At 38.2% G+C, this 17,665-nt stretch overlaps 1 protein-coding gene across 6 annotated transcripts in view; it reads right to left on the bottom strand.

The window, feature by feature from the left end:
- Window positions 1–17,665, bottom strand: part of RFX3 (regulatory factor X3) — a 327,736-nt gene that overhangs the window by 168,172 nt on the left and 141,899 nt on the right. For 5 of the 6 annotated variants that reach the window (XM_055428303.2, XM_055428302.2, XM_088837912.1 and 2 more), the window contains one exon: window positions 14,112–14,236. In XM_055428303.2, the coding sequence (XP_055284278.1) occupies window positions 14,112–14,228 (117 nt within the window). In that variant the 5' untranslated portion in view covers window positions 14,229–14,236. Of the gene's footprint in view, window positions 1–14,111; window positions 14,237–17,665 lie in introns of those variants that run through there. The other variant, XM_055428307.2, reaches the window with a different exon arrangement.

Here is a 17,665-nt window from a genome sequence, read left to right as displayed (position 1 = left end):
CAACAGTTAGAACTGAACATGGAACAACAGATTGGTTACAAATAGGAAAAGGAGTACATCAAGGCTGTATATTATCACCCTGCTTATTTCACTTCTATGCAGAGTACATCATGAGAAATGCTGGGGTGGAGGGAGCACAAGCTGGAATCAAGATTGCTGGGAGAAATATCAATAACCTCAGATATGTAGATACCACCACCCTTATGGCAGAAAGTGAAGAAGAACTAAAGAGCCTCTTGATGAAAGTGAAAGAGGAGAGTGAAAAGGTTGGTTTGAAGCTCAACATTCAGAAAACCAAGATCATGGCATCCGGTCCCATCACTTCATGCCCATCACTTCATGGCAAATAGATAGGGAAACAGTGGAAACAGTGACAGACTTTTATTTTTCTGGGCTCCAAAATCACTGCAGATGGTGACTGCAGCCATGAAATTAAAAGACACTTGCTCTTTGGAAGGAAAGTTATGACCAACCTAGACAGCATATTAAAAAGCAGAGACATTACTTTGTCAACAAAGGTCCGTCTAGTCAAGACTATGGTTTTTCCAGTGGTCACGTATGGATGTGAGAGTTGGACTGTGAAGAAGGTTGAGTGCCAAAGAATTGATGCTTTTAAACTGTGGTGTTGGAGAAGACTCTTGAGTGCCCCTTAGACTACAAGGAGATACAACCAGTCCATCCTAAAGGAGATCAATCCTGGGTGTTCATTGGTAGGACTGATGTTGAAGCTGAAACTCCAATATTTTTTGGCCACCTGATGAGAAGAGCGGACTCATTGGAAAAGACCCTGATGCTGGGAAAGATTGAGGGCAGGAGGAGAAGGGGACGACAGAGGATGAGATGGTTGGATGGCATCACCGACTCAATGGACATGGGTTTGTGTGGACTCTGGGAGTTGGTGATGGACAGGGAGGCCTGGAGTGCTGCGGTTCATGGGGTCGCGAAGAGTCGGATACAACTGAGTGACTGAACTGAACTGAACCCATGTTTACTGAACACAATATTATGATTAGTAGCTCAAATTATCACTTAACAAACCTTACCTCAAATTAGCACACTATTTAAAATTTTTTTATGTAACTGCAAAGTAAAAAAGGTGCAAGAATCACGAGTCATAAAAATATTCCCAAGTTACTCTTTCTCCAGATTTCTAAATGACAATATTTTACTACATTGAATTTTATCATATTTTCCCTCTTTTTGTTGAAACTTCTCTATTTACTGACATTCGTACTTAGAATCTGAGTTTAGAGAGGGCTTTTAGCAAGTTTAAGGTTTATAATTTTTTTATTTGATATTTACTTTGCTTAAGCAGCCCTTTACAGCTCAGATGCACCTGCTTCACTAGTTTTACTTGTGGGATCTTTAAAAATACATTGTGATTGATTCACAGAACTAAAATTGATCCTTCTTGATATAAAACATATCATGTTCTTCACCATGTCCAGCTATGTCAGTGGGCTTATACCATACCTTATTATAAATTATATGACTGCTTTATTTCTATAGGGTGCGGCTTAGGAGCTCAGGTCCTGAAGTCAGGTATCTTGGGTTTGATGCTGACCTGAAAGAATCATGGCTGAAGGAAGGTATATTAGTAGTTAAACATCAGGTTGAGGGTTTAGCACTGAACTACCAGGCAGCCAGGATAAAGAGGTGGCTGTGATTTCTACTCAGGAGTAATCTATTAGTTTGTAAAGGCTGTAAGAAAAATGAAACCTCAGTGTCCCAGCAGAAATGGCTTTGACTGATATCAACACAAGTTTTTAAAGAAAATAAAGAGCCATTCAATGTGTGTCTATTTCTAAAATCAGCCCTGGATAAAAGGAAGAGCAGAACGATCATTATTCATGGACAACTTTTAAGTTGTGTTAATTGTGCCATGGAATAAACCTTATGATATGCTGGTTTAATACAGGTATTAAACTTAAAGAATTTTAATGGGCAATTCATTTGGCTATAAAAGAGTCCAGAGGAATATATGATTGTCAGCATGTATAACATATATCCCTAGAGGTTCCACTTCCCTGATAGCTCAGTTGGTAAAGAATCCACCTGCAATGCAGGAATCCTTGTTTTGATTCCTGGGTCGGGAAGATCCACTGGAGAAGGGATAGGCTACCCTCTCCAGTATTCTTGGGCTTCCCTTGTTGCTCAGCTGGTAAAGAATCTGCCTGCAGTGAGGGAGACCTGGGTTCAAGCCCTGGATTGGGAAGATACCCTGGAGAAGGGAAAGGCTACCCACTCCAGTATTTTGGCCTGGAGAATTCCATAGGTGAAAAGCATTTTGGGAGCTGTTAACAGAGGCAGAAGAAGTAGACAAGACCCAAGTCCTTTCCCCTCCACACACACAAGGATTGAGTCTGAAGAGCTCCAGCTATTGTATTATTTAGTATATTCTATCAATACAAACTGAGTATCTACTTGCTCAGCATTTATGGGTCCCATGAAAGAAGAGTTTCAAAAATTATTTGTCAAATAACAATACAAATATAATCCCATTCTCGAAAGAAATATAACATCAATCCCACACACATACATTCTGTAATTACTATCTAAAAGTATACTTCTCAAATGTTAAGCACAGGTTGTCAAGGCCAAATGACTGTAATCCAAAGTATGTTATTTAAATTCTTTGATCCTCAGTTTCCTCACCTGCAATAATACCACTTATCCTTGTGGAGCTGTTTTAAGCTTTAGAAATAAAGAGCTGAGCATTAAGCAGAGGAAATGGCACACAATAGGTGCTCAGTAGATGGCAGTTACTATTATTATTATTCATTGCTGTACCTGGATTTCTGACAAAGCAGACAGGTAGATGCCTTCAAAATGAGAATTATTATTGGAAACCTAAATAGCTTATATAGCTCAACCAGTAGTCAGCGAGCACTCCACCTCACCTCTCACTACTCCTGTCTCTCAGCCACTTCTCCAGGCACTTTAACCCTCTCTCAGTTCCATCAACCCACCATGTTCTCCCTCACATTCGGTCCTCACAAACACCCTTCTCTCAGAAGACTCTTCCTTTCATTTCCTCCCTGGTCACCTATATTCTTTAAATCTTAGCTTAAACATCACTTTCTCTGGGAAGACTTCCTTGACAAGCTGTTACTACAAATAACAACTTTTATTGCTTCTTCTCTTTCAGATACTGATGTCAAGGAGGCTCAGCTATACATATATATTAATTGTGTTAATTGTGTGAGGTCTATATTGACAATGTATTTCTAGCACACATAAAGAATTCCTCTGATTTACTTTGGCAAAGAGGGCAAGTGCTCTGTTTAAACTGTGTTCCAATTTCTTCAAGTTATATGTAAAGAGCAGTGCCAGGTATTATAGTTTTCTACTTTCTACTTATAGGAAAAATTTTATAGGACAAACTGAAATTTTCAAACAAACAAAAAGTACTGATGTTGAAACTGATAGTTTGATAAGGAAATCTGATGATTCATAGGAAACATTACATGTCTCTAAGAACAAAATTATGGAATTGACTAAAAATAAGTTGATAAAACTAAGTGATTATTGAAAAAGAAAATTTTCTGCAGTTCAGCTTTGGGAGGTCCTTTGGAGTAGGTACATTAGATGAAAAGTGTAAGCCTCTTCTAATCAGAAAACTGAATTCCAGGTCAAAGTAGCTATAGAATATTAATATATTATTCTCATTTTAATTTCTTAAAGTCATATCATACCACACCACCAAACTTGGTTCAAAATTATATTTTATGAACTGAGTAAAAACTAGAGGTGTTCTTGAATTCTACTGAAAAAATTGGCATTTCTCTAATCACTATGGTGACTACACTGGGTGACAGACCATCCAGGGTGAGGGACACCAGTGATGACCTTGCCTCAGACCAAGTTGGTGTCCGCTCTGACCTAGAGCCTGAGTTTCAATAATTCACAATCCAGAGCAATACAAGGAAGAACCAGAGGTTCTTAGTAAAGAAAATGGAAGCAGCTGACTTTAAGACTAATGTAATTGCAGAGGATAAGTTACCTGACAAGGAGAGCAAAGAGAGTCAAAGACCAACTCTTCTAGAAAAGGAGGTCGAATCCCAACCCCTCCAATTTTTCATTAGACAAGTCTGATAATATTACCAGTACTCCTGATAGTGATAACAATGAAAAGAATAATAGCAAAAAGAGAACTTTTATCAAAGGTTTATTATATATCAGGTACTATTCTAAATTATTTAATAAATAGGTTATTTGAGAGTGAAAAGGTTGGCTTGAAGCTCAACATTCAGAAAACAAAGATCATGGCATCTGGTCCCATCACTTCATGGGAAACAGATGGGGTAACAGTGGAAATAGTGTCAGACTTTATTTTTGGGGGCTCCAAAATCACTGCAGATGCTGATTGCAGCCAGGAAATTAAAAGACGCTTACCCCTTGGAAGGAAAGTTATGACCAACCTAGATAGTATGTTAAAAAGCAGAGACATTCCTTTGCCAACAAAGGTCCGTCTAGTCAAGGCTATGGTTTTTCCAGTGGTCATGCATCGATGTGAGAGTTGGACTGTGAAGAAAGCTGAGCACCAAAGAATTGATGTTTTTGAACTGTGGTGCTGGAGAAGACTCTTGAGAGTCCCTTGGACTGCAAGGAGATCCAACCAGTCCATTCTAAAGGAGATCAATCCTGGGTGTTCATTGGAAGGACTGATGCTAAAGCTGAAACTCCAATACTTTGGCTACCTCATGCGACGAGCTGACTCACTGGAAAAGAGTCTGATGCTGGGAAGGATTGAGGGCAGGAGAAGGGGACGAAAGAGAATGAGATGGCTGGATGGCATCACCGACTTGATGGAGATGAGTTTGAGTGAACTCCTGGATTTGGTGATGGACAGGGAGGCCTGGCGTGCTGTGATTCATGGGGTCACAAAGAGTCAGACACGACTGAATGACTGAACTGCACTGAACTGAAGTATGTTAGACATAATTATTTTTATACAGTAGGGTATTCAGTCTTAGAAAATAAATTGTTTGTTAAAAGTCATATAACTAAGAAGAGCTAGAGCCAGGATTTAAGCCCATCCTTTCTAACTATGAATCTCACTCTCTTAATCTGTACAAAACCTGATTTACTGATGAAATATCTCTCAAAGAATTAAAAGGGGAAAATCAAAATCCATGCAAAAAAAGAAATACATAATAGTCAACGGAATCTAATGTTAAAGAAAAATATAGAAAGACCCTAGAGAAAATTATTGGATTTGGTTCTGTCCATAGTGCACAGTCCAATATTCTTGCCTGGAGAATTCCATGGACACAGGATCCTGGCAGACAGCGGTCCTTGGGGTCACAAAGAGAAGGACACAATTAGCGACTTACATTTTCACTTTCTAAGTGCACAATATCCATTGCACGGGTAACACCCAAATTTCATAGGATTAAAAAGTGGTTAGACAAAAGGGAAATGTAATAGATAACTGTTATGTCTATGTCCAGGAAATTAGCAATGAGGGAATACCTAAAGAAACATGTCAACTGAAGAGGGAAAATACTAGGGAGGAGATACATGTAAAGATACCATACTCAAGCTCCCACAAGAGGTTCTTAAGCAACATTGTTCCACAGCCCTCACTCCCAGCCGCCTCAACTCCTTGATTTCACCTGAGCTCTTCAATATTTCTATCAAGAAATGTCCTTTTCCAGTTTGTTTTTCTTGTGAACTCCAACTTTTCCTTCAGCACACAGTTCAAAGGTCACATCCTTGGTGAAGACATCACTGACCCTCATTTCCAAAACAATATTAATTTTTACTCCTAGGGAACTTTGTATCTAATTCTATAACAAATCCATCTCCATTAAAAGTTGCTTTCCAAGGCTTCCCTGGTAGCTCAGTGGTAAAGAGCCAATGCAGGAGACACCAGTTGGATCCATGGTCTGGGAATATCCCAAGTGCCAAGGAGCAACTGGGCTCATGGGCCACAACTATTGAGCCTGTGCCCTAGAGTTTGTGAGCTGCAACTATATGGCCAGCATGCAGCAATTGCTGAAGCCCGTATGCCCTAGAACTTGTGCTCTGCAACAAGAGAGGCTACTGCAAAGACAAGCCCACGCATTGCAACTAGAGAAAAGCCAACACTGCAACAAAGACACAGCACAGCCACAAATAAATAAAATCATTGGTTTCCTGTAATCAGGTAGCAAACTGAATTACCTTTGAAACCCTAGCATTTACACAGTGCCTGGCATATTACTCTTAAAATATAGTATCAAGAACTGTTAATAATTTTTAACTCTAGATGAGAAAATATTCTAAACATCACTTAAAAGAGAATTAAAGACTATTACTACCCAACTATTTAAATAATAGTTCTTATTTTTACAAATAGTACAGTTGGTCAACTAAAGAATCTTCTTATTGGGTTGGCACAGTAAAATTTATTTCGATTATAAATCAGCATGTCCCTTCAAAGCACCTTACTTTTTTTATATTGGATACTAAAAATTAGCAGCTCTGATTCCAAAAATAACTATGTTCCTCAAGAACTAAAATTAATGTTTTTTTAAAAATTATTTTTACAAAAGACTTTCAACTGAAATTCATTTAAAAATATAACCTCACCTTTTAGGATGTCTGCCACAGCCTTAATTATGAAAACACTATTCCCTTAGGGGACTAAGCCAGTGAGAATCAAGTCCCAAGTAAGAGCAAATGAGAGAAAAATGTCTTTGTTTCTGTTGATTATATCAAATAATGGTCCGAAATGAAAAGAATTCTATTCATGCCCACTGAAGCTAGGATGAACAAGAAGCAAACCTCTTGACCCGAAACAGAGGAAAGATAGACAAGGAAGATGGATGCACTACCTCAGGCTTAGTTCTCCAAGCTAACACAGGGCTCCAGCCACAGTATTACTGATCAAGTTTTAATCCAATAGAACATTCTGTTTTGGACTCAATATTTTATAGGCAATCATTTTTTCCACTTAATCACTGGTGACTGCTTCCATCAGAACTTTCTCATGGGTATATTGCTAATTACCACAGCTTCCTTCTGATTGTGATGATTTACTACACACAGGAACACGGAGAACAGAAGTGAGGACAGAAAAAACCCATTAAACTGTGGCCTAATGTGGGAAGTCAGGAGTATTGATACCTAACTTTAATTCCTAAAATCCATCTTCTAAGGGTTGTGGCACCATTTTAAAGATAACTATAAACCTAACCTTCTTGAAGATTGTCCTGTGCCTAACTGACAGTTCTGGCTGGATTTGTTTCCTACACAAAATATCTTTTTGACCACATGATAATACGCTCACTCTCCAGAATGTACCATAACTTAAGTGGAAATGCTAAATGGGTGATAAATTGATACTAGACAAAAGGAAACAATATAGCCACACAGCTATTACATCCATTCTGTGAATTCAAATTATAAACAGTCAGTGCCTAAATAGGTGATTTATTTACACATATATTTTAAAAAGGTGTAGAGATGTGAGAGTTGGACTATAAAGAAAGCTTATCGCCGAAAAATTGATGCTTTTGAAATGTGGTGCTGGAGAAGACTCTTGAGAGTCCCTTGGACTGAAAGAAGATCCAACCAGTCCATCCTAAAGGAGATCAGTCCTGGGTGTTCATTGGAAGGACTGATGCTGAGGCTGAAACTCCAATACTTTGGCCACCTCATGCAAAGAGTTGACTCTTTGGAAAAGACCCTGATGCTGGGAGGGATTGGGGGCAGGAGGAGAAGGGGACAATGGAGGATGAGATGGCTGGATGGTATCACCGACTCGATGGACATGAGTTTGGGTAAACTCTGGGAGTTGGTGATGGACAGGGAGGCCTGGCATGCTGCGGTGCATGGGGTCGCAAAGAGTCAGACACGACTGAGTGACTGAACTGAACTGAAAAATATATTTGTAAGAATATGTGTGTGTGTGTGTATCTTTAACTGAATATAATCTTGAAACGAGCTATTATCACATCAGAAGAAGTTTCAATGTTGCAGTTATATGCCAAAGACCCACAAGAAACAAACAGTATCTGGGCAGAGAAAGGTCAAGATTCACAGTCTCTGACAATAAAAGAATCTGAACAAAGTTAACAGTATCTTTGAATACATATATATATATATGTCCTTGAACTCAGATAGAAACCCCTCAACCCCAGGGCTCCATTGTCCCTGGGGTGTTACACTTAGAAGGAGCAGTATTAGGACAACATACTCGCCCACTTTGAGAGAAGAGATGTATGCCCTTTCTCAAGGGAAAGGGTAGACAGGCAGAGACAGTAGAGTCAGGAATACAATTGGGGGACCAGTTAAACCTTTGGGAAGACTGAATGGGAGAAAATATTCTTGGAGCCCTGGTTCAAGACTTAGGCTGGTTTAGAAATTATCCTCAATGTCAGCAGCATTTGTGAAATACCTGTATCCCATGATTAAAACATGAATAAAAGTTCTGACTTTTGACTAGATTCTACCTTGAAAAGAATTTAAACTGGCTGACTATGATGTAAAATGAAATAGTAGGAATATAGTTTCCTTTTCCTCTACCCTGGATTTTTTTTAACTTATTTACTTTTAATTGAAGGATAAGTGCTTTACAGTATTGTGATGGCTTCTGCCAAACCTCAACACGAGTCAGCCATAGATGTACATACGTCCCCTCCCTCCTGAACCTCCCTTGCACCTCCTGCTCTACCCCATCTCTCTAGGTGTCACAGATCCCCAGTTTGAGTTCCCTGAGTCATTGACCCTGGATTTGTAATTTAGGTCCAGGGCAAGTAGGGTTAGAAGACCTCTCAAAAGTAGGCATAAAATGACCAACCTGAAGAAATATCTACAAGAAACTCTGACAAATCACTCAAGGAAGGGACAGGGGAAGGGAGTTCAGCACATTTCTAGTCATATTCGATAGAGACCTATTAGTTCAAAAGGGTTTTTTACAAATATGATAAGGGTAAATAATATCAAGTTTGTATTGGAGACATAAAACTATATATTAAGATTTTAAAATGTTCTGGTTTCTCAAAATTCCAATACACAGACTATTACATTGTCTCAAAATTTAAAGATTCAGCTATGGGCTTTCTCTTTACATCAAATGGCCAAAGTGAGGAAAGCTAGAACACAATGAAAAGTTAAATCAATAGAAGCAAATACCTTTGACATCAATGCTATGATTTCAACATCTATCATGGGTCAGTGACAAGACTTGGAATATTTTAAAGGCATCCTACCACAGTTTGAAAACTTAAGATGACATCAGCATATTAACAATACAAAGATGTTAGAATAATCAGAAATTACAGCACCTATCTTACCAGTTATAGACAATCTATATTCACAGAAACACTGTTAGAACGCACTGGGGATCTTCAAATATGTCACTGTTCTAGAGGAGAGGAAAGGAGAGGAGAGGAGAGCAGAGAGGGGAGAGAAGGAGAAGGGAGGGGAGATGGAAAGCGAGGAAAAGGGAGGTGAGGAAGGAAAGGAGAAAGAGAGGAAGGGAGGAAGAAGGAAATGACAGAGTAGACAAAATCTTTCCCAATAAGATGAGCCTGGAAGGACAATATAGCAAGCATTTCCCGACATATATCACAAGAACCCACCATGTGAAATAAAGTACTTTGCTGACAAGAAGAAAATGAAAGCTCTCAAATTCTTTGCGTGGTGTAAGGGGACCAGGCTGTCACCTGCCTTGAATGTCCTAGAGGAAAGAACTTGAGGGACTGAAAAATACACCTGTTGGGAATGAGCCATGTGGCATAACCATAAAGTTTTCTATACCGTGTTCCAGATTATTTTTTTATAAGGATATGAACAAAGTGTGTGTGTATATGTGCAATTTTCTATTTATGGCTGGTGATATTGATTTTCTACTTCTGTTAGGAACTTATTTTTTTTTTTTTGGTTTTATATATATTTAATGCTGACCACCGAAAAGTTGATGCTTTTGAACTGTGGTGCTGGAGAAGACTCTTGAGAGTCCCTTGGACTGCAAGGAGATCCAACCAGTCCATTCTAAAGGAGATCAATCCTGGGTGTTCTTTGGAGGAACTGATGCTAAAGCTGAAACTGCAGTACTTTGGCCACCTCATGCAACGAGTTGACTCACTGGAAAAGCCTCTGATGCTGGGAAGGGTTGGGGGCGGGAGGAGAAGGGGACGACGGAGAATGAGATGGCTGGATGGCATCACCGACTTGATGGACATGGGTTTGAGTGAACTCTGGGAGTTGGTGATGGACAGGGAGGCCTGGCGTGCTGTGATTCATGGGGTCGCAAAGAGTCAGACATGACTGAGCCACTGAACTGAACTGAACTGAATCTAAAAAGTAATTCTATTTAAGAAGCAATCAGATCTCCTCTTATCAACTCTGTGCAATGAGGTGACTGGCCTTCCCTAACTATGGTGAAAGTCTGAACGTTTATTCTTTGGTTTAACCTCTGCTCTGAGGAAACCAAGTACAGGTGAAACCATATTGAAAAGAAGGATTCAGTGAATTAGCACAAGAAATATCCAACTATCTTTCCTTACTCATTTCCCCAGGCAACTTAGCATTCACCCAACAGGCAGGAAGTTGAAGTTGTCTTTAAAAATATGACCACCTGAAGAGGAAAAAAAGTACTGAAAATCAGAAGGTACCCAGTTAAAAAGCCCAGTCAAGTGACTCTATACTGAAGTCAACAAAATCACTGATGTGTTCAAATCAGGCTTTTATCCCCACATTTTAAAATATGAATAAACTCTCAAAGATTATCAGGTACTTCAGAAAAGTTTCTAATACAAAAGACAGGCCAGAAAAAAATTATTCTGCATGAAAGAAAGAGATTATATGAGAAGAAAATTTCACAAACTTGAAAAATTAACACCTTGAGAGAGAGAAAAAAAGACACTATAAACAGGAAATAAAGCATGATGCTATAAAAAGGGCCACATAAGGAATTTTTTAAAGCTCTTAAAAATTAAAATTATGGTAACAGAAATGAAAAGCACTAGATGGGATAAAAGATGAAACTAAAAACAGAACCAAAAAGTCCAAGAAGTGAAAAAGGAGAAAAAAGAAGGGAGGTAATCATAAATGAAAAAAAAAGAATAAAAATTCCCAGTACTGGAGGAGAATATGAGTGTCCATGAGACTGAATAGGCCCATGAAGGTTCCAGCACAATGTATGCGAATAGGCCCACATCAAGACATGAAATTTTAAGAAACTGGGATTTAAAACATGACAGAAAAAAACATATAGGTTGCATACAATGGATCAGGAATCAGAACAGTCTTTCACTTTTCCATAGCAATTCTGAAAACTGGAAGACATTGGAACAATTCCCTCAAGATTCTGAAGAAAAAGATATCCAACCCCCAATTCTGTACCCATCCAACTACCAAACTGTGAAATAAATTCCCTCTCAGACAAACAAGAGTGCAAAATATACCATTTCTTAGGATGTTACTGCAAGTCGTGCTTTAGCAAATCAAGAAAGAGTTTAAGACAGTGATTTAGGAAACAGGAAAGCCAACATAACAGAGAAAAGGGAAATCCTAGGATGATGGCAAAGGGATCGCCCAGGATGGGGCTGAGCAAAGAGCATCCATTCCAGACTGAAGCAGGTCAGAGTGCTCTGAGACTTACTCAACAGGACACACAATCGTTAAATGCAGGGAAAGTAAATGAGTTTTACAAAAAAGAAAAGTAATCACAGCTCACTAGATAGATCTGAATAGTTTTTATATGTCACGAGAATATAAACATCGATTAATGATCTATCAAAATTATAGCGTAACTATTAGGTTGAAACGTATGAAATTGCTGTTTTTGTAGATCAAAAATTGCACATAGTTCAACCTAGTATATCAGGAGCCTTTGGGATGGACAAAGTGTGTGTGTATGTGTACACAAGCATATGTTAAGGACTAGAAAGAAGAGTGTGATACAAAAATGTTTAAAAAATCAAGAAACAGTAAAATAAACACTGCTTGCCTCTGAGAAGGAACAGAGGGAGAGTGAGGACTCCTTTTTTTTTTTTTCAAATGACAATTTTAATAGACTTTTAAAACAGTGTACAAGTATAAAACACTTGTTTTGTATTTCAAAAGTTTGAGGAAGATATCCAGTCATTAAACAGTCTACAAAACATATGCCAGTAGATTACATAAAAGACTATGTACAATATAAAAAGAGCTGAAAACAGTCTTCACTGTAAAAATAATTTAAAACAAATTTTTCAATTTAAAATATCATCTATAGCACAAACACAGATCATGCAAATGGAAAACTAAATGTTATACTGCATTCTTTAGTGCAGTCAAATAAATTCAGATTGAAACATCTTTTAGGTAGGGAAAGGGCCATTCAGTAAAATTTTCTTTTCTGGCAGTAATGGTCCTAGCTGGGTATTTTAAGCTTAAAGAACAGCTGTATTTCAAACCCTTCTTGTTAAACTGTAATAAATACTAAAGCAACATAAAAATACTTTATTTGAAAGCAATGTTGGGGAAAGGTCTGGAAAATTAATCGTTACTGTGCAATTTTATAAAGTATGAACTTTTGTTGAAAGGCTAGAAGCTTCTGCAGCTGAAAAAGTTGTTCTCTAGTTTTAAGGCAGGCTAAGCTTTCAAAGGGACTCATTTTTTTAAAATAACAAACTTGCTGAACCATTTTGACCTGTAGCAAACATCTAATAACACTAAATTTAATTTTTAAAAAATGTTTCTCGAAAAGGAAGGAAGGAAAAAAGGAAGAAAAGGGAAAGGAGAAAGAGAGAAAGAAAAGTTAGTCCAGGAGTGAAGGCCAGGTGCACTTATCACACATACTTCAAGTTCTCAAGGGGGCACCTTCTGGAGAAAAGAGCAGGCTCTCCACTGCACTACCATTAGAGATAGGCACGCTCAAGGCCATTCTTATTCCGTGCAGGAGACAAACAACAAACCACAGTGAGTGTAACTGCTCAATATGTGCTTAATGTTGGTAGGTTGTTGAATTATCTTCTTAAAATTATATATAACATTGTTCCAGTAGTTCTCTACCTGCTCTTTGGATGATATGGCATAAGCTACTCTCTTATGAATAATGTTCAGAGTCTTGAAATGGGTGATGACATCAATGATACCATTGTGCTATACAGAACAGAGAGAAAAGTGTGCTGAGATTTAAGTATAAAAGAAATAATTGTGACAGATGTCTTCATTTACACTGAGAGTCCAAGATCCTTCTCCATGATTCTGGCACTCCCGCTGCCCATCCCACTTCTATCTCCTGAGAAGAACATAACCTTGAATCTTTCTGTCTATAATTTAAGAAAAGTTATCCCTCTAACCAAAGACTTACTTATATTACAATTTCAAAAGTACATTTGCTAAAGATTTTCTTTGATACTGAGAAATTACAGGAAAATTATCTTTCTCACATATTTTCTCACCATTCTTTAGAAGAAATGACAGGCCAATGTATTCACAATCCAAAGGCGAACTATTAACTAGCACAAAATAACACTATTTTGTCAGTAGCTTTCCAAAACAAGCTCAGTGTCCCAAGTATGAATAAGCCTTGTAGTAAACATGTGATGATGAATTCATTCTCAATTTTTTAAGTGGCATGACTCAGATTTCCAGACCTTTAAGATAATTTAATTTTCATTAAACAGTATCAGTCACCATAACGCCCAGGCACCTTCCAAAATATCACAAAGGCAAAATCCCTTCCTGTAGGGTACAAACATCCTCTCCTTTATCAAATACTACCATGAGCCAATTATATAAAAATATGAGTGCCGACATTTCAATAAGAAATAAAGAGGAAGATGTGATAAAGAATAAGGAGGGGTGAAGAGGAAGAGAAAACCCAGTTAGAGTGGTCAAAACAGAAACAAATGCTCTCTTTAGGACTTAAGAGGCTCTTTTGGAAGAGGGATTATAGTTTGAGTGTTTATCTTTGTATCCCTACAGCCTATCTCAGGAAGAACTATCTCAGAAGCACACCAGAAAACGCTCAAGGAACATTTGCTGACTTTATCTAAGAACTGAACGAGGTCTATTTGGCACCCATTGTGCCAGAAAGCATTATCCAAATCATTTCTTCAACACAGCTATGTTGGAGGGGCAGCACAAGGAGATGCACAGCATCTTCTCTGGCAACAGCAGCTCCTTACCTGTTGCTGGACTGGTACTTGCTGTACCACCTGTGTAGGCACTGCTGCTTGACTAGCCACAGATGTCTGTAAAGTCACTGTCGAACCTGTGTCCGACCCGGTCTCTGATGTCTGCATGATGGTCTCTGAAATTTATTAAAACAGAAAGTTAGTTTAAAATGCTCTCCGTACGTGACTGGATGCATCACACTGTTCTTAACACCCTACGCTGAGACTAACTCTCTACTCCCAGAATGTCTCTAACTCCACCCGACATGCTCTCTTGATATTTCATGCATGGTTATAGTCATGTTGACCACTTTTAAAATCAATACAGAAAACTGCTAATCTACATTTTAAAAATCTCCAGGAATACCTCTTATTTTAAGGCTATAAAGGTTGAACTTCAATGAGGTCTCATCTGTTATAAGCTGTTTCAAGCACACTATAAACTAGTCACATTGTAAATTATGTGAAAACTTAATTCTCATAACACAAACCCTGCTGTGCCACTGCTAAGTCGCTTCAGACGTGTCCGACTCTGTGCGACCCATAGACGGCAGCCCACCAGGCTCCCCTGTCCCTGAGATTTTCCAGGCAAGAACACTGGAATGGGTTGCCATTTCTTCTCCAAATACAAACCCTAACTGGATGCAAATGTCATAAATCGTACTTTCTCAACACTTTTATAAACTACAGGATGTCACTGGAAGTGTACAATTTAGAATAAATTATTTCTAAGGTCCAACTTTTGAACTCAATATTCACTGACTTTTAAAAATTAATGTGTATATAAAAACCAATTGTTATATCTTAAACTTAGCCACAGGATCAAGCTCACTGATTTTCTTGCCTGTGGGATGATATGGTGCTAAAATTAAAGTTAAATTATATTCTTACACAAAGATAGCCAAACAACAATAATGTTGACTATTCTGAAAGATAAGGAGGATCACTATTATCTAGTGACATTTGCAAACAAAGACACGAAATTTTACCATCTTTCATTCACAACTCAACATGGCATATTTTTCAGTTCTCATGCGCCTACCTTACTAAATCAGGATTAAATTTTACAGTGTACATTCAACAAGTATGGTTTCTTAGGCCCTGATATTCCCTTTTGTTACTTATACAGTCAATAGAAAAAATATTAATTTCTTTGCTATTGAGCAAGGACCAGAATTCTAATTTTCTTTCCTAGGGGAAAAAACAATATTTAATTGGTAGCTTAAGAAAATACTGCATTATGATTTAAATCCATGAACAGTACGATGAACATTAATTTTCCCAAAGAAAATTCTGAAAGAGTATTCAGTTCTTTCAGAAGAAAATTAACCCCTCTCAGTATCTTTTGTCACAGCATGACCTCTTCCAATTTTTCCCCAAACCTTTTCTATCATCTCTTTCAATTTCAGAAATGAATCTCTGAAGATATCTAATCTAAACTTATTTCATAAAAGAGAAAACTAAAGCCAGAAAGATTAGGAGGCTTGCTCAAGGTGACAGGGAGTAGAGAAAGGACTAGCCCTTTTCACTTCGAATCTCTGCTTAGTTTTCTTTCTAGACCTTGATACTGGTATAACTTTAGGTGATTGACTATTCTTATTCCATTGTTAGTCAAACCCCTAAAGCAGAACAATAAACCTTAGTGCATACAAGAAGATACAGCAGTAAAGCTAACACCGACAGAGTATTTAACATATGCTATGTTCTCTTCTAAATGCTTCACATGTTAATTCATAAATAACTCCATGCGACAAACCAATGTGGTTGGTACGATTATAATCTCCATTTACAGATGAGGAACCTTATGCCCATAGAGTGAAGGTAGAGAGGGGCTACAGAAGGAAAGTGATGGCGACTGTGGCTACCACTCCATTTATTTGGGACAGCTAACGTTCAGCTCAGTGAAACTGAATTTATGGGAAAGCAAAACTGTAGCTGTCAGTTTCTCCAATTTTCCCGAAGAAGACTTTTTTATGTGAAATAGCTAAAGATGGTTGCTAATTAATAAAAAATGTAACACTGATCTCCAAACACAAACACAGCTTTTTTTTTTCACTATTATTGAGACTACGAATATGCCTGACAATATTTGAGAATGACAGTGTTCACTACATAAAACTCTTGCCTAATTAAGATTACCTGGGGACTAGTGGTTCCCATGGAGAAGGCAATGGCAACCCACTCCAGTACTCTTGCCTGGAAAATCCCATGGGTGGAGGAGCCTGGTAGGCTGCAGTCCATGGGGTCGCTAAGAGTTGGACACAACTGAGTGACTTCACTTTCACTTTTCACTTTCATGCACTGGAGAAGGAAATGGCAACCCACTCCAGTGTTCTTGTCTGGAGAATCCCGGGGACGGGGGAGCCTGGTGGGCTGCCATCTATGGGGTTGCACAGAATCGGACACAATTGAAGTGACCTAGCAGCAGCAGCAGCAGCAGCAGTGGTTCCCAAAACTGGGAGAGGGGATACACAAATTCAGAACTCTGTCTGAACCTCTTCTTCTTTATTCCATTGTAGAGGGAAAAAATACTCTCCCCCAAAAGAAAGCACATGCCAATTTCCTTCAGTTCACTACACACTTTTGGGCAACTGATGCCACTTGCTAGTAGCAGAGGGCTATTAGTGAGAGCGAGGTGACACCTTTCTGCAGGGAATGAGGAATGAACCAGACTTAGACAGCATCTTCAGTGAGTTTTCCTTAGCTTCTCTTCCCAACTCCAAGAGAGACATTGGTCAATTTAGTACACAAACAAGGAACACAGAGTTGCCAGTTATGTTTTTGCGTTTAAGTTCTTCAATCAAGGGGAGGATGAGATTCTTACAGTGAAGTCACTCAAAGTAAAACTCTCTCCTGTTCATCCCAGTCTTGGCAAGGAACTTCACTGAGGCTCTTTCGTGTGTCCAGGGGTCTGTACTGAAGATCACCCTACACACTCTTTTTTGGTATATGACTCATAATTTAACAACTACTGTTTTAGCAAATATATGTTAAGACTATAAATAATGAAGATCTTTAAAAAATTAAATGTACTTTGAAAGCAATTCCTCAGTAAATCACCTGAGAGAGCTTATCAGAAGATAAAAGGCACAGATTTGAAAACTGGGTGTCTATGGACCATATGAGACTTCATAGATAGGCTTTGGCATAGAGTATCTACAAATTAAAATTTTTAATTGTCAGCCTTAAAAATCAGAAAATTCTGTGTTAAAAGCCAAATTTCTAAATTCTCTTCAAAAATCTGAATATCTAGAAAAGGTAAGCCCATATTATGTGTTTTATACTCAAATTATTTATATGGCAATACATATGCTTGGCCTTTATAGCATTTGAGGCATAAAAGAAACACCCAAGCTTTGACGACTTTACTAATAGGAATGTTTAACTTATAGATGATTGGAACTAAAATCTTTGTCATTTAACTTCATCTCTGGGTCAGCTGAGGCCCAGAGATGTTAAGTCGCTGAACTGAGATCAAATAGCTGTGGGAAGTAAAAAAAAGAGTGTATGGACATAACACTGAAGCTCATGCATTGAACTACTAAACAAACTGGAAGTCCTGAGTT

This window comes from Moschus berezovskii, chromosome 7 (genome assembly GCF_049115385.1).
Source record: "Moschus berezovskii isolate FMDL1 chromosome 7, NW_MosBer_1.0, whole genome shotgun sequence".
NCBI lineage: Eukaryota > Metazoa > Chordata > Mammalia > Artiodactyla > Moschidae > Moschus > Moschus berezovskii.
This window is presented reverse-complemented; position numbering and strand designations above follow the sequence as displayed.